The following is a 21,809-nucleotide window of genomic DNA, read 5'->3' as shown; positions in this document are numbered from 1 at the left end:
GATTTAGGGGCAGTCATGGTCCTAGCGAACAGCCTGCGTAAGCAGGCTTCTGTGTTGGAGTTTTCTGAGGGCTTGAGGAGGGCATCCCTCAGACTGCAGCTCCAGATAGCAGTGGTTCTGTCTGTAGTGCTGTTCCCTCGTACCCCCTCTGCATGGAGAAAGGGAAAAAGGCTGGTGGAGCCAATCAATTGCATAACCATCATCCCTGTCTCCAGAAAAACCTGAAGAGCTGTGTAGCTCGAAAGCTTGTCTCTTTCACCAACAGAAATTGTCCAATAAAAAATATTACCTACCCATCTTGCCTCTCCAGAAAAACCTATACACTAGTGCATAAGGAGCCCGTATCCTGCCCTCACAACAGAACCACATGGTTTTACTGCAGTGGGGGCCCTCCTTGGCCACAGGGAGCCCATTGGCCCCATATAATGAAGCTGGCTTCCATATGAATGTTGCTAACTAATACTAGGGGTTATTTACAGACCGTTTTCATAGACAGCGAGATTGTTTACTAGCCGTTAATAAAAGGTAAATAAGCCACAAGTTTAATAAAGTTTATTTAATCATGACTATGCTTAGGAAAATACACTCATAAAGGTTAATATAATGCAATTTAGTTTAACTTTACACTACATTTTGGACAAAAGACTTGTACATAGTTTAGGTAAAATAGGACTTGTGATCTGGTTTGTCTTACATCTATTACAAATGTATAAAAGGTTGTCATGCACTACAGTAGATAAACAGCATGAGAAAAATTACCTTTGGTTTAATTCAGAAAATAATACAAGTATTGCACTGTAAAAGCTTCAAATGTGGTGCAACAAAACATTATAAAAATGTTTCAATGCCAGCTTACAAAAGTTCGTTAGCTAGTGTAATTTTAGAAAAAAGCATATGTACATGTGAAACAATTCCATTAGCTACCTGGATTCAGTTAATATTGTATGTAAATCAGGTATCTACACCACCAAGCTTCAAGAGATGTCTTGAATTTGGTTTAACACTTATCAGCTACATTATTACTCTGTTGAAATCAACAACGTTCTCGGATGCTAACTGACCTGTCAGTTCAAAGGATGTACAGTTCCAGCCTAGTTTATCAAAATTCAGAAATAGCAACTATGTTACCATGGATTACGAGTTCCTGGTTATCCACTTTTTAGATCATTTCTTGTGATGGTCACTTTTTGAGTGTACATTTCCATATATGTGAAGGCCCCAAACACCATGTTACTCAGTATGGGATTGGAAGTGTGGGATAGCATTACACGGAAGCCTGCAGTAATCCCTCCACCCACATCTTAAGGTTTTGATGCCCAGAAAAGCCCTATGAGAGAGAAGAAGTACTGGCAACAAAGTATACAAAATAATTTAACGTTCTTGGAAAAGAAACACAATGTGGTACATATGTTTAAAGAGAGAGTTGAAAAATACATATTTTAGAATACACAAGGTAAGTTAACTAAGTTTTACACCCTATTTCAAATATTCATTAGCAACGTCTAAGCATATTGTTAGAGATGAGTGACATATTACATCTTTTGCTGCTTTACCTTAATGTACTTCCAAATTCCTATCTTTAGCTCTTAAAAGCAAATCAGAAAAATGGAAATTCCAACATGGTTTCATTCTCATATCTAAAGTATTTCAAGGCAAAAAGATCACATCTCTGGTATATTTTTAAGTAGGAAGAATCCACATTTTATTTTTGTTCATACTTAACACATTAATTTTCACTTTCAAATCTTGTGATAAGGAATATTGCCTAATATAGGCATTATTCTTTTCATGGAGTCCCTGTGAGCATAAAGTAAAAAGTATTCAGCTCGGCCCTTTTCCCAGCAGCGTACAGTATTTACTTGGAGAAACGTAAGTCTACTTTTATTTAATGGCAAGTTGTTTAAATTTAATTCATGTCACTGCCATATTTTAACTTCCAGCTCAAAAAACCAGGCTTGTCCAAAAACTTTATCTGAATAGAATTAAAGTTCTTGAAATCTCTTGCAAGATGGTAATTGCTCTTTTAAAAAAATATGAAGGTATCCATAAAACCTCTACACGTCACTGGAATTCCCAGCCTCTTTTCAAATCTCTTACACAAGATGGTAACATTTTATATATAAAAAGATAACACACTATTAACAAGAAAGCTATAGCTAAGACTATCACAACTGGTTGTTTAGGAAGACAATTCAACTAGGTTTATTTTCTTAATGTTTTAACATAAATATAGTTGCAACTTGATCTTCAGTTGACAATGATTGTCACAGCCAAGGTAAGCACTGAAAACTATCTAATCACACACAAACTCTCTATACATTATACAATTTATTTCTGTCTTGAGGGATCTCCCCCGCCCACAAATCTTTGGCCGTCCACTACCAATCTCCCCCATAAGCAGAAGCAGTGTACTGTCTTTGTTCTCTATTCATTCAAGTTATATTTATGCACAAAGATGTGCAGTTTCCAGAACTAGTTATGTCTCTAGACAAAACAAGCAGTAATCAGAATAAATACGAACTCCGCTGTCCCCTGGGGGGCGGGGGGGGGAAGAATAGTAGGAGTTTATTTTTCTTTCTTGGCAGAATTCATATTTAGAGGACTTGTCACAAAATGCCTTGGCGGATGAGCTCACCCACTGGGGGCTCTATTCAGCTGACATTTGCATCCACAACTACTGCACCACAGAGGTCTAGCAAGCATTCAGGGCTAAAAAGCCAGGGAAGCTGCGCCCTATCCAAGAGACATAAATGTGGATTCCCCTGCTGCAGAGATGGGTTTTTTTGCCTATTTGTTTTTGCAACTGGTTGGCACACAACTAGCACACATGCAGCCTTCCTAGCACTTGCATGCCTCAGAAGATCATCTGTGTTTTGTTCTGGATGGAGCCCTGTATTCAAATATTACTTCTACGTCTTTCCTCGCATATCAGCATGAGTTTATAATATGGCCACCAATTTATTTATTTATGTCACCTTTAATAGATCAAGGCTATTTTGTTTAATTGTTGAATTAAATCTTGAATGAATAAAGAACAGAAAAGTCTACATCTTTGCTAATTCCAGGTTTGTTGCTTACCAGTCTTTTTTTGGTGCATGGGATTTTGGATTTGGATGATCTACACTTACATCAGTGCTACAATTAGTTTTAATCCTGTAGATTGGGAGTTGCCCACATTGAAATGGAGAAGAAAAAAAGAAAACAAGGTTTATAGAAATATGCAGTCTGTTTCCCTCTAGAATGAATATCCCGCTTTATGGTGAACCGAAGTTATAAATTAATTAAAATGAATACACTATAACTATTACAAATATCAGAAGTAATATTTTCATGACAAAATACAATGAAAATGCCATGAATACGGTTATTCAAAATGTTTTGAACCTGCATCAGCATCCTTTGCCCAAAAAAGATACAATTTTAAAGCTACTTAAAAAATATAACCAAACACTCCATAATTTTACCAAATTCATGCACAACCAATAATACCCCACGAAAACAAGAAAAGCTGTAGCAAAGAGTAGCAAAGAAAACTGGCCCATGGTAAGCAACAAATCTGAAAGTTTCAAAATAAAGAAAAAATTACATGAACAAAACCAAACATGCATATATAGTGTACATATTCGGCACAAATGCTATTCCTAAAGGATTAAACTGCATAGGTAAAAATCAAAAATATAATGTGCAATATTTTAAGCCCTTAAAGCACAACCAAAAGTAAAGAATAAAAAAACATAACACTTGCTCCCCTCATAACTATGCCAATTACAACTACAGTTTCAATTAATATATTTACCAAGATACAGGTTTTGCAATCAAAAGTTGGAAATACTACTTTCAAATTTTGGCTTACTGCTCATGATTAGGGGATTTGAAATGTATATTCAAAATTACAATTATCCTCAAATGATTATGTTTATCTCTAGACAAATTTGATTGGTTTTACAAAGTGCTCTTTTTATGAACCAGAAGCCATCTTCCTTGTATAAAAATCAATTAGTAGTTGATACGAAGATATGTTAAGATAATCGAACTAAAACGTAATTTGAGAAAAACTGACTACTAAGAACAAAAAGGTTCTTATGGTTCAAAATACATCTGAATTATGCAGGTGTAGCTATAGTCTGTTTACTAAAACTCAATTTATAAAATAATTTGTGCATAAACGAACAGACTAGAGGCTTATGCTGATATAATAGGATACAGCCTCACATATCCTACCTACGTGCCTTCCTTAATCAAGAGATACAACAATTAATGAATTCAACATTACTCAAAACATTGGCAAAAGTATTTTCAACTTAAAAAAAATTAAACTAGACACTAATTAAAGCAAACCATGCTTTAAAAAGACTACAACAACTGTACATAAACTGGGTAAGATCTTACATACAAAAGGAAAAACTTGCCATCAAACTGAAATTTGGTTATTCCTGCCCCTTTGTTGCCTTCTCAAGATAATACACGTTCACTAAGTGGCGATTGAGGTGCTTACTGTATTCGCCTTCTTTTTTAAATGAGCGGTCACAAAAAATACACACATAGTTCTCCTTTGCAACCTTGGCTTCTGCAGCTTCCTGTGATGCTTTGTTACTTGTTTCCTCTGGCACAGACCGAGCACCATTTAACCCGGAATCATCACTTCCTTCTGACATGTTGTCACTTATATCACTGCCATCATGACTGTGGATGCCTTCGTCCTCGTCAATTTCCTGAGATTCATTCACGGCCATGTTATCTGCAGATGACAAAGCCAGAGCTTCTTTAGGGTCTTGCTCACATTTTTCTGGTGATTGTGGTGGTGGTGGTGCTGGTTCTTCAGCTGGCAAGTCTGTTTTAGACAGATCTACTGGATCTGGATTAGTCACAGTTTCTGTCTCACAAGTTTTCACCAGCTCCAGCTGATGCGCCAAATCTGGTAATGCATCCTTTGGCACATCTAGGTTTTGTTGAGAGGACGATGTGCTAGGAGACTCCTCAGAGCAAGTGTCCTGCTCTTTATCTGGCTGTTCTTCAACTTCTTTCTGATAAACAGTTTCGTTATTCTCCTCCTCTAAAGTGAGCATTTCTTGGTCTTTTACCTCCGGCTCTACATTTTCATCCCGAAGCTGTGGGGGAAGTTGTCCCTGGTCCTGCACACATTCTCCATCAATAGTCTGGCTTTCCCCATCAGGAATCTGGCTGTCAGTGTTCACTAACTGTGGACTAACACCAGGGTCTGGCTCCTTCTGCTCGTCATTCCCATCGCTGTCAGACTTCCCCTTTTTGTCCTGTTCTGGGAGAGGAGACTTTTCGGGGATTACCTCACCTTGGATCTTTTCCTGATCAAGTTTATTGCTTTTCTTACTATGCTTATTCTTCAAAGCTTTCTTCTTTCTGTTTTTCTTAAGGCAAGAGTTCAGTTTTTTAGGCACCTCCAATTTGACTTCACTCTTTTGAGCTTCCTGACAGTTTCTGGATTTATTTTCCACTTTCTTTTTCTTTTTTGCTATTGTTTGTGTGTCATTTTCAGGATCTTGCTTAGAGGAAACTAATGCAGCCTCTGCTTTTCTTTTAGTCTTCTTTGTTTTACTGGATTTCTCTGTACTTTTGTCACTTTTAATATCTGCATCTTTGTTTTCAGAAGCTGATTTACGACTCCTGGTTGTCACCTGGCCTACACAAATACTGCTGGATGGTTTCTTTTCTTTTGAGAAGCTCTCTTTTTTCTCCACTTTTACAGCTCCCTCATTTTTCTTTTCAGATGAATCTCCTTTCATTTGCTCTTTCTCCATCTTGTCATTCACGCTTTCAGAAAAGTCAGTTTCACTCTTTTTAGTCCGTAGTTTCACTTTGGAAACATCCATTGTGATATCCGAACAATCAGGATGTCTGGATTTGATGTGATACTGCAGGTTACATTTCTTGGATGCAGCGTAATCACAGACAGGACAAAGGAACTGGCGTGGGTTGACATGGAGCTCTACATGCTTTTTGAAGTTACTTCGGTCAGCTGTTTTGTAGTCACAGTGTGGGCAAGTCAGAGGTTTGGGCCCATTGTGAACCTGCCTTGCATGACGAGTTACTTCATGCTGGTTTGAGGCCACATAGCTGCACTGATCACATTTAAATGGCTTCTCACCTGAGGAATGAGTGAGGAATTATGATTAATAAACACAGAAGAAACAATTACTCAACATTTTATAGGTGCATACATGAATTTTTTTTAAATTGTTCATGCTCCTTTGTTAAAAGTATGTCAACTTAAGAAATCCAAAATCATAATTTTATAGTCACAAACACGTTCACAAAGACACCAATAACAACACAAAGAAAAGAGAAGGAAAAACAAAACAACCAAACAAGCAGTAACTACATCACACTCTGTTTATGAATACATACCGGAATAGATCATTCTATAGTAATATTAGCAAATGGAATCCATACCCAACTGGTCCATTGAATGCATTGTAGAAAAATGGAAATTAACAGGTGATGAATAATCAATCGTCTTACACAAATATTTCCAAAAAAGTCCAACTTTACAAATGTTTAATATACTTTCTATTTGCACTGAAAATGAAATGGATGAAAATTGATTCTTACACATGGCAAGCAAAGCAATAAAGCACATTTTAAAAATAGAGTTTTTGGAAAAAATGTACCCCATTCAGATGATCGTTACCCCATTAATACAATTCTCTGAATTTTTACTTTAAATATTAAAATATTACTTTGTATTAAATATAATGTGCAAATCCTATTTGGTTTAACATTTGCATGTTAGTTTTAAAAACTGAAGACCAATTCCATTCAGCACATCTCTCTCATATCATTGCTCAAGTCCTAGGGCATCTGCATTTTTGCAAGGGTGTTACAAAACATACTATCTATTGAATGAGTTTACTGCAGAACTACTTTGGCTTATTTCACATAAATGCAAATGTGCAAAAATATTTTTTTACTGTAACAAGACAAGTTCAACAGTTTTGAAAAATTTGCCAAAAAAAATAAAAATAAAAAAAATCACTAATAATAAGATAAGTTGCCATCCAGTCCGAGTGTCTTGTTATTTAATTGAGCAGTTTGCCCTAGCACCTCCTCTTTAGACTCCTTAACCCCTGGCAGTACCTCTTTTTATTAACTGACAAAATGTAGGTCTCTCTCAAAGATCTTCTATGTTGAGAATGCAAAGAAATCATTTAGCTTCTTTAATGTCTAATTCTCCTTATTTGTCCTTATATGTCCTAATTGTTCCATTTACCTCTAGTAATCCAGCAGACCCATGGCATTCTTCAGGGTATGTCTATACTGCAATTAAAAACCAAATCAAAATTTAAAAAGCTGGCCTGTGTCACCTGACTTGGGCTTGTGGGGGTCAGGCCAAGAGGCTGTTTAATTGCAATACAGACATTCAGGCTTGGACTGAAGTCCAGGCTCTAGGACCCCACGAGGTGGGAAGGGTCCCAGATCTCAGACTCCAGCCTGAGCCCGAACTGCAATTAAACAGCCCCTTAGCCCACGCCCGTCAGCCACATGGGCCAGCGGTGAGCGTTTAACTGCAGTCAGAGGCCTCCTGCTTCTGATATACTTCAACAATTTTCTTATTTGTTTTTGTGTCTTTGGCTAGTTGTTTTTTAAAAGCCCATTTAGCCCTCTAATTTCCATCTGAAATGTAACTTGTCCTCATTTCACTCTATTGGCTTCACATGGGCTACATTTCAGTTTTCTGAAGGGTATCTGTTTGGCTTTAATAACTTCTGGTCCTTTGCTATTTAATCACTCTGGAGTTTTGTTTGGTCTTTTGCTTTCCCCTTTCCTTGTTTGTTTAGAGCGCTGCATGTTTTCTGTGTCACTGTAAGGATATAATTAAGTTGTCTCTGCTGCTGAGTCTAAGGATTTTAATTTCCTCACTTCTGATTTTAGAATATTTTTAATATTGTTTATATCACAATAGTACCTTAGAATATCAAGCATAGACCAGAGCTGCGCTGCTTTTGTTTGTTTGTTTTTTAAACCATCTTCCTCTTTCTTTTTTTTTTAGTCCCCACTTTAATCCTCCTTTCACAAGTTTAACATCCAGTCCTAGTGTTTGGTATGGGACAATCCCTTCCTTGAGGAGCCTGAACTTAATGACACAATTATCACCAATAGTTAGTGGATCAACTATATTTTACTGTCTGTTACTCAGGACTAGGTAAAGACTCTTCCTTTGTGTGCTCTAGAATTATCTGTTCCAACTGCTTAAGGTGCTCAGAAATTGCTTCTTTAAACCATGTCAATACAAGAAAAGTATTAACAGGAGTGTTGAATTTAAGACACATTGCCCTGTTCCACTTGGCACTGGTGAGGCCTCAGCTGAAGTACCATAACCAATTCGGGGGTCACACTTCAGGAACGATGGGGACAAACTGCAGAGTCCAGAGGAGAGCAACAAAAATGATAAACAGTTTAGAAAACCTGACCTATGAGAAAAGGTTTTAAAAAATGGGCATGTTTAGTCTTGAGAAAAGAAGACTAAGAGGGGAATCTGGTAACGGTCTTCAAATATATTCAGAGCTGTTATAAAGAGGACGGTGTCCTCCATGCCCACTGAAGGTAAGAAAAGAAGTAATGCGCTTAATCAGCAGCAAGGGAGATTCAGGTTAGATATTAGGAAAAACTTTCTAACCATAAGTATATTTAAACTCTGGAATAGGCTTCCAAGAGAGGTTATAGAATCCCAGTCATTGGAGGTTTTTAAGAACAGGTTGAACAAATACCTGGGCTAGGGTTACTTGGTCCTGCCTCACTGAGCAGGGGGCTGGACTAGATGACCTATCAAGGTCCTTTCCAGCCCTACATTTCTAGGATTCTATGACATACAACCATTTATATGAAAATAGTTGCATATGCTATTGCTGCTTTATTAGATTTAGTTGTCTCTATCATCTCTTTCAACACTGCACACACAGTATTTTGTTCCTGGTCTGGAGGCCGGTAACATAATCTGACTACTATATTTATATTCTTCTGATTTAGGATTTGGATCTTGCCCTCATTACCCAGGCAAGAGTCACAATTAAGGCAATAGGGATAGTGTAGGCTGAAGTTCACATGGAGGTTTTCCTAGACTTGTGCTTGTGGCTATCACCTCAATACAATAGCAGCTATACAATAGTAAATGCTGCCATTTCACAAACAAGATTTGTGAAAAAGAGACCAAACACAATTATAATAGGTTACTGAGAACACAAACATGACTTTACCAACAGTGAAATAAATGACAGTGACAATTACCACCTTGGCCTTAAATCCTAGGGAATAGGACTGTGTAAACATTTTCTGCAATTTTTTTTGTGATACTGTGCATAAAAGTTAAACAAGACATTTTCTTACAGTAAGTGGCCATAACCATGACAAATTTCTTTTAATTACCAAGCATAAATTAACTATTCTCTCAGAATTGCTGAAACAGATATATATTAGGTATCACAGGCTAGATCAGGGGTCTCAAACTCAAATGACCATGAGGGCCACATGAGGACTAGTGCATTGAACCGAGGGCCGCATCACTGACACCCCCCCTCGCTGCCTCTGGCCCCGCCCCCACTCCACCCCTTCCATTAGGCCCTGCCCCTGCCCCACCTCTTCCCACCTCTTGCCTGCCCCATTCCAACCCCTTCCCTGAAGTCCCCACCCCAATGCTGCCCCCAGGGGGGTGCAGAAAGGGTGCAGGGTGCAGCAGGGGCTCAGGGCAGGGAGTTGGTGGGTGGGGTGCAAGAGAGTGAGGGGTGCGGCAGGTAGCTCCGGGCAAGAAGTGCAGGAGGGATGCGGCAGGGGGCTCAAGGCAAGGGGTTGAGGTGCAGGAGGGGTGCGGGATGCGGCAGGGGGCTCAGGGCAGGGGGTTAAGGTGCAGGTGGTGTGCAGGGTGCGGCAGGGGGCTCAGGGCAAGGGATTGGGGTGCAGGAGGGGTGTGGGATGCGGCAGGGGGNCAGGGGGCTCAGGGCAAGGGATTGGGGTGCAGGAGGGGTGTGGGATGTGGCAGGGGGCTCAGGGCAGGGAGTTAAGGTGCAGGTGGTATGCAGGGTGCGGCAGGGGGCTCAGGGCAGGGAGTTAAGGTGCAGGTGGTGTGCAGGGTGCGGCAGGGGGCTCAGGGCAGGGAGTGCAGGAGGGGTGTGGGATGTGGCAGGTGGCCCAGGGCAGGGANATGTGGCAGGTGGCTCAGGGCAGGGAGTGCAGGAGGGGTGTGGGATGTGGCAGGGGGTTGGGTGCAGGAGGGGTGTGGGATGTGGCAGGGGGCTCAGGGCAGGGAGTTGGGGTGCAGAAGGGGTTCAGGGTGCAAGCTCCAGCCCAGCGCCGCTTACCTAGAGCGGCTCTGGGGTGGCAGCTGCGCGCACCGGGGCCAGGGCAGGCTCCCTGCCTGCCTTGGCCCTGGCTCCATGCTGCTCCATTCCAGGAAGCAGCTGGAACCGTGTCCCTGCAGCCCCTGGGGGAGAAGGGGGGGGGGGGGCTCAGGGTTCTGTGCCTGCGCTGCTCTTGCCACTCCTCTAGGTACCTCCCATGAAGCTCCCATTGGCCGCGGTTCCCTGTTTCCAGCCAATAGGAGCTGCGGGGGGCGGTGCCTGGAAGGAGGCAACAATGCAGGAGCCCTCTGCCTCCTTCCCCCTCCCCCCCCGGCCCGAAGGGGCGTGCTGCCAGCTGCTTCAGAGAGCGGCGCGGGACTCGCAACGCCACAGGGGGCAATCCCGTGGGTAGGCAGAGGGGCGGGGAGTTTGGTGGGCCAACGCAAGAGCCCCGCGGGCCGCGTGTTTGAGACCCCTGGACTAGATCCTCACCTGGCTTTAACTGAGCTAGGACAATTCACACAAGCTGCGGATCTGTTCCCACAAACTTCATCCTATTGCTCCTGAACCTATATCATATCTTGAAAAGTACAAAGGAATGAAGGTACTCTTCCAAGCCTTGGAACGTACCCTGGATAGCAATGGGAAAATATGTATTCCTTCCGTACGACTTTTAATAGGAATACTCTGCACTTGACTTGTATAGCCCCTTTCATCTAAGGAGCTCAACCACTTTTCAAATGAAGGAAGCGTGACATCATCACTTTTACGCTCACTATCTTTAAGTAAACCAATAATGGTGGTAGGCAGCAGTGCAGAGTCTCTTATTTTCAAACAACATTAATTTACTAATGCAAAACTTATCACGGTCTTCTTTTTCCTGTCCCGGAGACAACTATTTTACCTACTTGTTCAAAACCAATCCAAATTAACCAAAGCTTCACAATCTAACCCAAAACGTTTTTTTACAGGACAAGATATTAACACTTTTTGCATGTCACTTTATACATAGTAAAGAGAGTGAAGTAAGAACTGGCAGCATTTGAGTAAAACTGCTTAATTTGACAATCTGATTCTAATGGTCCATCCCAAGCAGGAAACCCCTAGGATACCAGATCTCCTGTTCTTTAGTCAACAGTGCCTGTCTGAATTGCACAAGATTAAAAATGTCCTTTTAAAAAGCTAGATCGTTTTCATTATGATCATTTAAGCTCGGACAACACTAAACAAACGTAATAAATATTTTCTATGGAATAAACCAAAAAGTCACTAGCTTATTTCTGGGTTACTGTGATTACTGCCTTTTTACCAACCTGAATGAGTTCGCATGTGCCTGGTTAAATGAGTCTTCTGAGAACTTGAATAGGGACACATAGCACATTGATAGGGACGCTCTCCTGCAAAAACAAACAGTGAGTTCAAATAAAAACAAAACATGGTAAATTCAAATAAAAGCCCCACACTGCCCGAGTGATGTAGCAATGCCAACAAAAGCCCCAGTGTAGGCACAGCTACACTGATGGAAGAGGGTGTCTGTTGACATAGCTAACTTCATTCGGAGAGGTGGTGTTCCTGGACCGTCAGAAAAACTCCTTCTGTAGGCGTAGGCTATGTGTACACTATAGGGCTACGTGGTATAGTCTCTGTAGTGCAATCGCACTCTGGGTGTCCCCAGATAGACAAGCCAGTGCCTTGTTCATTTTTAGGTTAAGCTAAACAGACATAAAATGCATTTGCTATTCTGGATTAACTTCATTTGTAGATATACCCGAGAACGGGGTAGGCAACCTATGGCACGGGTGCCGAAGGCAGCTCGCGAGCTGATTTTCAGTGGCACTCACACTGCCCGGGTCCTGGACACCGGTCTGGGGGGATCTGCATTTTAATTTAATTTTAAATGAAGCTTCTTAAACATTTTAAAAACCTTATTTACTTTACATACAACAATAGTTTAGTTCTATATTATAGACTTATAGAAAGAGACCTTCTAAAAACGTTAAAATGTATTACTGGCACGCAAAACCTTAAATTAGAGTGAATAAATAAAGACTCGGCACAGCACTTCTGAAAGGTTGCCAACCCCTGCCCTAGCACAAGGAAAGCCCTTAGTGAAGACAAGGCAGTTTTAGTATTAATACATGTTAAGCAGGTCAAGGTAAATCATAGGCTCCCAACTTGTGTTTACTTGGACCTGGAAAACACATGAAAGTTACATGCTTCCTTGTCTTCACTAGGATTTTAAGAACACACTTTTTTCCTAGTGTGGACACAACCAAGGGCAGTAGGGGAGGGTCTACGGATAGGACTGAGATTGTTTTGGAGTTTCTGTGGCTTAGGTCAGGTCTACACTACCCGCCTGAATCGGCGGGTAGAAATCAATCTCTCGGGGATTGAATTATTGCGTCTCGTTGGGATGCGACAATCGATCCCCGAATCGACGCTTCTACTCCACCAGCGGAGGTAGGAGTAAGCACCGTCGACGGGGGAGCCGCGGAAGTCGATTTGCCACCGTCCTCACAGCAGGGTAAGTCGGCTCCGGTACGTCAAATTCAGTTACGCTATTCACGTGGCTGAAATTGCGTATCTTAAATCGACCCACCCCCCACAGTGAGGACATAGCCTTAGTCTACGCTACAGACTTATGTCGGTATAGCTACATCACTCAAGGGTGTGGAAAATCCACATACCTGAGCGATGCAATTAAACTGACCAAACTCCTGGTGTAGACAGCACTGTGTCGATGGGAGGGCTTCTCGCATCGACACAGGTACCGCCTCTCAGGGAACCTCTCCTACTGGCGTAGGTAGCGTCTTCACTAAGCACTGCAGCGGTGCCACTGCAGCGCTGTATGTGTAGACAAGCCCTTTAACTAAGCTTCTTCCTCCCACCAGCCTAATTATATAATCATTGTTAATTAGATCAGCACCTGAAAGAAAAATTCCTCCCTAAAACATTTTAATCCCCTTCCTAAAAAAATTAATTCTCCCCCACTTAAAACAATGTGGGAGATTGATGCCAGACACATACAATGAAATTAAGGGAGGGGTGGGTCTACTGTTGTAAAGCGGTAGTTGTGTTTAAAAATGCCTCCTCCAAGCAGATGAGACTTTCTTTCCAATCTGAAAATTCATGAACAAAGGTCCTGGTCTGTTTTAGTTTGAGTCATTGCTTGTTACCAGTGCTTTTCATTTCATAGTCTTGATTTAATGACAAATTTAAAATTCAGAAATATTGGACTTTTAGATAACTTTAAGGGGGGTGCAGCAATTTAAATAATAGATTTAATTTACTAATTCCCTTGAGGCTGACAGGCAAATGCAGGAACACTGAAAGCCCAGGTATGGAGGTTAGGTTTTGCTGTAGTTACATGCACACCTGGGCTAGGCTATCCCCGGATGCTCAGACCCTGATGCCAATCACTGTGCAACAAAGGCATACCCTTTGTTTCTGTATAAAACAGTGAAAGGTACTATAGACTTCCACTATATTAGCAAAGTAATGGTGAACTCTCTTATGGATACACACCAAAATTTAACAAAACAGTAGCCTAAAAAGGTAGGCACCTACGGGTGGAATTTTCAAAAGAACCTTACGTGACTCAGAGTTTGTCTGCACAGCTCCACAGTACTGTAGGGTACATACACTCTGCAGGGGTGTAAACTGCAGAGCCTTGTAATGCAGCAGTTCTCAAACTGTGGGTCAGGACCCCAAAGCCCATGCCCAAACCCCACCACCCAGGGCTGAAGCCCATGCCCGAGGGCTTCAGCCCTGGGCGACAGGGCTCAGGTTACAAGTTCCCCGCCTGGGGCTGAAGCCCTTGGGCTTCAGCTTTGGCCTCCCAGCCTGGGGCAGCGGGGCTCAGGCAGGTTCAGGCTTCGGTCCACCCTCCTGGGATCGTGTAGTAATTTCTGTTGTCAGAGGGGGCTGCAGTGCAATGAAGTTTGAGAACCCGAGTAATGTGTTGGGCTCTGTGTGCAGACCTTGCTGGTGCACTCTATACCTGGGCTATAGGCTATAGCTCCAGTACCACTTTCACTCTGTAGTGTGGACACAAGCTAAACTACGTGCTGACAGTCCTCCAGTGCTTTCCCACAATTACCCCCGTGTGCCCAGGACAGACACACACTCCCACAGAGCTGCTCAGCTTACCACAGCTGAACCATGGGATATGACCGCAGAAGTCCTAAGAGCACAGCACCAGAAAGGACATGGGAACTCAGGTAGGGCTTTGCCATATGGCTGCTCACTCTTGAACTAGGCTAACCCGGGTGCCCACTCCCAAATTAACTCTGCAGTGAAGACATACACATTCACTTCAATCTGAAAACCTAATAGAGACATAATGCCTGATGAAAGCATTTCAGCTCTCTTGATGCATAGAGGTTCAATACATGGGAAGGCAGTGGTGATTAAAAATATAGCAGTTCATTTGTGTATGAATTTTGTGTCTGAGTTTGTGGTGTTCTTACAATAAGGATGATTATCAGTCCTTGGACTCATCTTTTTCATCATACAGGAGCATTATAAGTGTGAAACTAATTAGTAGAAAAAAATCTACATGCGAAATCTGTAATTCTACTAACAATTAGGAAACTAATTTAAGAAACAACATCCACTTCAGCAATTTAAGACTATTAAATGGAAAGTAAAGAACTAGCAACATCAAAATAGAATATCTTATGTAGAAGATTTAAATATTATTGTAAAAGCTACATAAGAGGGCTTCAATTAGAGTGTTACCATAACAATAGTGAGTTTAATAAACGGGCAGCAATCTGAGACTGTAACAAATCAGAGTTTTAAACAAAAGACAAAACAGCTGTGTAGCAATCAGCATAGATTGTTTAGCCTGGCTGGCAACAAACCCAAAACTAACTTCTTCAATTCCCCGTCCTTCCATCTCACACGCATACCCCTCATTTCCAATCAAACAGATAAATCTCAAACAAATCAGATCAGGGCCTTACTGACAAGCCCATTTGCAGAGGTTAAGACCTAGTGAAGGAAGCAACTACTTAGGCTGGCTGTTTCATGAGGCCCTGTAAATACAAAGTTCAGTTTTAACCAGTAATAAGGACACTTCTAAGTAAAGAACCAGATGTACAGACTGCCACAGTTACTCAAAAAAACAAAAGAAACCTTTCTTCTACTTGTTTTACTTGATTTTTTTAAAATAACTTCCCTGTTTAATTTCTTGGTGAACTAGTGGCAAACATTTGTCAGTACAAAACATTTAATGAAATCATAAATCCAAACGCTGGCAAACAAGCCCTTGTACCACAACATGAAAAATGATCAAGGCTCATTTCTTCTTTTGATTATTTATTCCTCTCTGAAACATTATAACTGCCGTTACTGTGTAGTACTGCCCACCCCAAATGCAGTGATCAACTAAACGCTGTCTTGAAAGGCTCTTGCTTTTGGGTTAGATCCTATAAAATGCTGAGCACCCTTATCTCAATGAGAGCTTTTGAGAGTTTATCAGAGTGATAAACTGACTCGGCTGACTGCAGCATCCAAACAAAAGTGGGGAAACTTTAAAGAGTCATCGGTAACCAGAAATCAAAACAATTTTTACAAATGAACTGAAAGTAGTTTCAGGGAATTCCACTTGATCTATAGCTCCACTGCCTATTTTAGTGATTTTACAATCATATTTTCTAATTTCTAAAAAAAAAGTTTTCCCTCTCCTAATGATCTTTGAAAGATCCACACCAACAAAAGCAAAAACTGACTAACTACAGGGAAAATGGTGAAACTGACCATACACAAAGTGCTGTCAAATGCACAAAATAAACTGAAAGACAGGAACATATTGTTTTTTTCCTAATCTCTTTCAGTTACAACCATCTTAGGTATGCAGTAGTGTTGTAGCCATGTTGGTCCCAGGATATTAGAGAGACAAGGTGTGGGAGGTAATATATTTTATTGGACTAACTTCTGTTGGTGAGAGAGCATGAAAGCTTGTCTCTCTCATCAACAGAAGTTGGTCCAATAAAAGAAATTAGTATGTCACCCACACTGTCTCTCTAATGATCTTAGGTGTGATTTTAAAAAGAGTAATTAAAGTATTTTCAGATAGAAGTGTGATTTTTTTTTTAAGCTGATGATGTCCTCTAAACAAGATACTTCTATTTGGCAGATATGGGTACATTTTAACATAGATAAGAAACTAAGGGCACAGACTAATGCAGGCTGGCACTGTACAAGCTTCTCCATGTAGCTTCACCACTGTACCTCAGTCTTTACCTGCAAATCTCATGACTCCAGTCATGGACTTCTAAACAGAGATTTCAAACTGTGAAGAACTGTGTAGGAGATTAAGATGAAGCCACTAAAGCCATTTTACTCGGGTCAGAAACACAAGGAGAAATTCTCTATGCACTTTGCTCAGCCAGCACAGCCCGCGCAGTAGGAAAAAGGAGGGGGGCCAGCCCAGGCCAACTGGAAGAGGTGATGATTGAGTCTCTCTCCCTGAGGTAACCTCCACTGGCTGGAATTTAAAGCTGCCCCCAGGAGGAGTGATCACACTGCCAACTAACCCAGCCACATGTGAATCCCCTTCTGTGCCACAGGAACAGAGAAAGAATTTTATCCCAGGAGTTAATCTGACAAACACCAATTGTGATTAAACATAACGCTGGTGGTACTAGCAGCCATTTTGCTAAAAAGTAATAGCACTTGTGACACTGACAGCACAGGAGCCCTATGTAAGAGATTTGGAAACTGGTTGCTCATGCTTAAGAATATCTTGTTAAAATAGCAAAATATTTAGACCAAGTTCTGTCCTGCCCTACACCTGGAGCCACTTCACAGAAATTCCTGGGACCGCACTCAGTGCAAGGCAAAATGAGGCCCTAATTTTTTTCTTCAGTAGCAGATTGGAAACGGGTTCAAAATCTCCCACATGGGACTCCTGCGTGCTAACAAATGGTGTACCTATTTCTCTTGGATACTGCAGTGATGGGGACTGTAGAAACTTCTGAGCCCCAGATACAGTAACTAAGGGGTCGCACACGTCATAGCTTCAGTAGGCCCAGCTCTTTGTACATACCAGGGACTCCTGGCAGCCCTCTATTCCCTCACAAGCTCCCTGTGGGCCACCCTTCCATCTATGTTAGGGACTCTCTGCAACCCACTTACTCCCTGCCTGATACCATAGCTCTGTGTCCCCCCCGATACCATACCATTCTTGCACCCCAACAGGGGTTTTGTGTGACGCCCCTATTCCCCACCCCCAACCCAGGATTCTAGGTACACCCCTGTTCCATCCATACCAGCATTCCCCACCTGTCCCTGCCACAGCTCTGTGTGCCTTCCCCCGCATTATTACTTCTCTTCTTTCTGTCTGGAAGGTAAGGAAGTCAGGGTGTCAACATGTTGAAATCTATTGGGAGAATGGGCAGAGGAATGAAATCGGGGTATTGTTATGTCACAAGGTGTCAACTCAGGGGTTCTCAAACTGGGGGTCATGACCCCTCAGAGGGTCACGAGGTTATTACATGGGGAGTCGCAAGCTGTCAGCCTCCACCCCAAACACCACTTCACCTCCAGCATTTATAATAGTGTTAAATATTTTAAAAAGTGTTTTTAATTTATAATGGGGGTTACACTCAGAGGCTTGCTGTGTGAAAGGGGCCACCACAACAAAAGTTTGAGAACCAGTGTTAACTGGTATTAACCAGTATCTTGAGCTATACACAATTGCAGGGGTGCCTGAAGCTGTGGCACCACTAGACAGGACAGCAGGTCTTCTGTGTGTCCCCAATTTTACCCCGATGGTTTTCCAATTTTCCCCAAAATCAATAGGATTCTGCCCACTGATTCTGAGAACACTCCCTGAAATTCTGGAATTAATTGGATATGGGGTTCAAAAGTTACCACATTATATCCAAACAGAAATGCCATCAAGTTGAGTGGAAAGTCGCACAAGCTTGGCCAATTAAGATTCACGTAGTTATAGTGGATTCTGCTCTTAACCTCTCAGCAGGGTTGGTAGTTGCTCAAGGTTTGGGGGTAGGGGAGTTTCATTTCTGTGTGTGTATGTGAATTCCTTGTTTTCTATTATTGAAATTTAATGTGAAAATGATCAAGTTTTGACTGACTCACACAGGCCCTTTGAAAACTTTACCCTTAGTCTGATGTCAATTTTGTTGTTGTTTTTTAAGGCAGCTGGCCTGAACTTTGCAGGTCCAGAAATTCTAAAGGTAATGAACCACTTTTAAATATATGTTCATGTTCTGTTCAGGATAATGTGGTTTTTAGACTGCTGGGCTGAGCAAAATGGATACAATACTCTTAATCTCCCCTTGGACCCATGACACTCGATGTGTTTTCCCAATCCTTCAGGACTACAAAGTGCAGTTCATATCAAGTATAGGCATCCATGTAGTTGGAAGCTAACCTGGTAATATTATAGGACTACAACACTCAAACAGAGAGCCTTATCAGGGTGGAGCAAATCTTGCAAATACAAGAATCTCACTTTTATATACTTAGTATAGTTCCCCCCCATCACCAATATTCCTACTCAAATACAGATGAAAGACTTACCTGTATGAGTTCGAATATGTTGAATATAATTGTTCTTCCTATCTGAAAAATAGGAGCACTGGGAGCATGTGTACACCTTCCTAGGAAAATGATTTCTTAGATGTTTCTTCCAATGATATTCACTGACTGTAGTATAAGTGCATATGGTGCACTTGTAGACTCTCTCATTTTCTCCTGCTTTGTTGTGGTGTTTCAAGTGAGCCAGATAGTGATCATATCTGTTAGTGTTATAGCCACAACGATCACAACGAATAGGCCCCTTAGAGAAATCTGCCTCTTCTGTGGTGCAAGAATCAGATTCTTTTACCTGGACTTGCTTCTCTGCATTTTCTTCTACAATGAATTTTTTGGCACTGTGAACCCTAATGTGATGCACAAACTCTTCCTCGCACTCTGCCTCATACTGGCATGGTTTGCAACGAAATGGCTTGCTCTTCAAGCTTTTAGATTTGTCCTCCACACTCTCAGGAGTATCTGGTGCTTCCAATGGGAGGTCCTTGTCCAGATTGCAAGTCTCAGGAGTAGGGCAAACAGCTGGACCCTGGGTTTCCACTCTAGGAATTTCAAGAGCCCCTAATTCCATGTTTTCAGGTTCATCAGGGTCACTGTCCACTCCCTGTGTATCTTCCATATCCTCTCCATCACTGTCTGAAAAGTTGCTGTCACCTACAGTTGTCAATTCAGCCATTTGCCTCTCTTCTCCAACCAGGTAATCACAGCAGCTGCCATTAACTTCTCCTGTCAAGGCCACATTTGCCAACATAATAAGCTGAGGGGCTGCTAGCTCAGCTTTGGAAAGGTCATGCAAATCATACATGTCGTTAGACAATGCCATACTGATGTTAGCATTGCCAGCAAATAGGCTGTTCCCACCAGACTGCCCCAGCACCTGAGTTGCCATAACAGCAATTCTGTAAAAAAAATAAAAAAAATAAAAATGCACTAGTAAAAATCTAACAATTACAAATATAAAACATCCATGTTCTACTACCCAAAACTAAGAGTGTACTTCAGAAACCTATGAAAATCTATCCAAGATGGTCAATTATTATTAAATACAAGTAGGAGAATAAAAACAAAAAGATCTGGTGCATTATCTCTTCCTTACATTAGATAAATATTTTCTTTTATGAACTGAGCAAATACTAATTTATTTTTCTTTAAAATTATTTTTACTTTTTGCTCACAAGTATGAACTCACCCTCTGAAAAATCTGCTTTAAATTTTATCTTTATCTTTTTTAAAAAATTACTTTAACTATAATCTAAAACAAATTATTGATTGCTCTACACTATCACCAGACACATTAGCTTTATAAAATATTACTCATTGTTGAACTAAATTTAGAATATGTCTAAAGATACATTTCTGAATCCCTTCCCCTGCCCCCTCTCATTCAAAGCTGGAAGTCACGTATTCCCATACTTTACAGGATACCCTCTTTGCAAAGAGACTCATTTTGCATCTGCTTTCACAAAAAACTCTGAAAGCTCTTTCTTTCTGAACTTTAGAAGAGTTATGTGAAGTTGGCAGATATCGGGAGAGAGCTCTCTTTCTAGTTTCACTTGTCTTGTGAATCCAAAAGCTTTGGCGACTTAAAAGCCATGCTGTGCCTCCATTACCTACGCAGCCATGTCTTACAAAGTGGAGGACTGTGATAATGGCCAATTTAATTGAATCTGGTGTAGACTCATCACAACTTCCAGATGACTAGAGCTCTTGACAAGTTAATCAGTTTTGTTAATTTCTTCAAGGCCTCTTTAATCAAAGGGGACTACAACAATTACTGTGAGAGAATGAGTGTGATTTCTGTTGGGTTACAGACCAAGAGAGGCGAATACAGAAGTTACGTTCACCATATTAAAGAGCAACGTTACTAGCACCAACTTTTCCGTATTCGGCCTACTCTGACTAAGGAATCCTGCTGGAGGGCCAACATCAAAAGCTGCATTTTTCAAAGCAACCAATGCCTTTACTTTCAGAGCGAAGCCCAGACTGCTCGAGCTCCATTTGGTTTCTCCAAGGAGCCAGTCGGGTCTGCTCAGCCGATGAGAGCAGAGGCACTGTGCTCCCATTACACAACATTTCCCCTCGCTCGCACCCCAGCCCCGGGAAGTGCAGTCGCTATCTGGAGCCCCAGATCAGCTCTCCAGAGCCCGGCGTGTCCGCCTCCGCGGGCCAGGCCCAGCAGCGGGCCGAGCCGCCGGGCTCCGCACTCAGGGCCGGGCCGGGGGCCGCCGCTACCGGATTCCTGCGTGTGGCGGTGCCAGGCGCACCGGCGGCGGCTGCATTCCACAAACAGGCATTCGGCCATTTTCCCCGAGCCCCAACACAAAGCCGCTCCCGCCCCCGGCCCCGCTCACCCCGCCGCCGCCGCCGTGCGCCCGGGAGCGGACAGCCTGCCCCCCCGCCGCGTCCGGCCGCTGCTTCCCCTTCCTCGCGCGATCGCCCTGCGGGCCCCGGGCCCCGGCCCCCTGCTCCCGCCCAGCCCCGCAGGAGCGAGCCGCCCCTGCCTGCCCCGCGCCCCGGCCCAAGGTCACCCCCGCCCCCGAGACCCGGGCCCAGCCTCGGGCAGGAAATCGCTGTCCAGCCTCCCGGGCCGCGCGGCCTGGGGCTCCCGGCGGCGCCGAGCCCCTTCCGGGCCACCCCCGCCCGCCTCGCCGGCCGCTTCAGGACCAGCGGCCCGAGCAGCTCCGCCGGGCGCAGCGCGGGAGGGGCCCCGCGCGAGGCGGGCCCCGGCCCCTTAGCCTTGGTGCTGATCCGCCGCCCCGGCCGGGCCTGGCCGCCCCCGCTGCAGATCAGCCCTGGACAGCGCCTCTGGCTCCCCGCGCCGCCGGGCCGGCCCGCTCCCCGCGGCACTCACCGGCGGGGCCGGGCCGCCGCCCGCCCGGGCTCTGCCCTGCTCCCGAGGGCTGGGGGGCCGGGCTCAGGGCGCGGGGCGGCCGCGCCGGT

At 42.9% G+C, this 21,809-nt stretch overlaps 1 protein-coding gene across 2 annotated transcripts; it reads right to left on the bottom strand.

Moving 5' to 3' along the window:
* Positions 1-537: 537 nt before the first annotated feature.
* Positions 538-21,798, bottom strand: REST (RE1 silencing transcription factor). 2 transcript variants are annotated; one of them, XM_034771167.1, is made up of 4 exons: positions 21,721-21,798; positions 18,858-19,768; positions 11,618-11,701; positions 538-6,121 (listed from the first exon to the last, which is right to left on the bottom strand). In XM_034771167.1, exons 2-4 carry the CDS (start codon positions 19,756-19,758, stop codon positions 4,428-4,430), a joined length of 2,679 nt encoding a protein of 892 aa, XP_034627058.1. In that variant the 5' UTR covers positions 19,759-19,768; positions 21,721-21,798; the 3' UTR covers positions 538-4,427. The 2 variants fall into 2 exon arrangements, with proteins under 2 accessions (XP_034627058.1, XP_034627059.1); XM_034771168.1 differs by lacking the exon at positions 21,721-21,798 and adding an exon at positions 20,764-21,064.
* Between the last annotated feature and the right edge of the window lie 11 nt (positions 21,799-21,809).

This window comes from Trachemys scripta, chromosome 5, assembly GCF_013100865.1.
Source record: "Trachemys scripta elegans isolate TJP31775 chromosome 5, CAS_Tse_1.0, whole genome shotgun sequence".
Classification (NCBI taxonomy): domain Eukaryota; kingdom Metazoa; phylum Chordata; order Testudines; family Emydidae; genus Trachemys; species Trachemys scripta.
This window is presented reverse-complemented; position numbering and strand designations above follow the sequence as displayed.

Bases quoted from the DNA above. Each gene is read 5' to 3' on its own strand.
- REST (XM_034771167.1), bottom strand. From the start codon at position 19,758: ATGGCAACTCAGGTGCTGGGGCAGTCTGGTGGGAACAGCCTATTTGCT. The intron at 11,702-18,857 runs GTAAGTCTTTCA...TTGTTTTTGCAG, and splicing joins ACATATTCGAACTCATACAG to GAGAGCGTCCCTATCAATGT. The intron at 6,122-11,617 runs GTTGGTAAAAAG...CTCATTCCTCAG, and splicing joins GCACATGCGAACTCATTCAG to GTGAGAAGCCATTTAAATGT.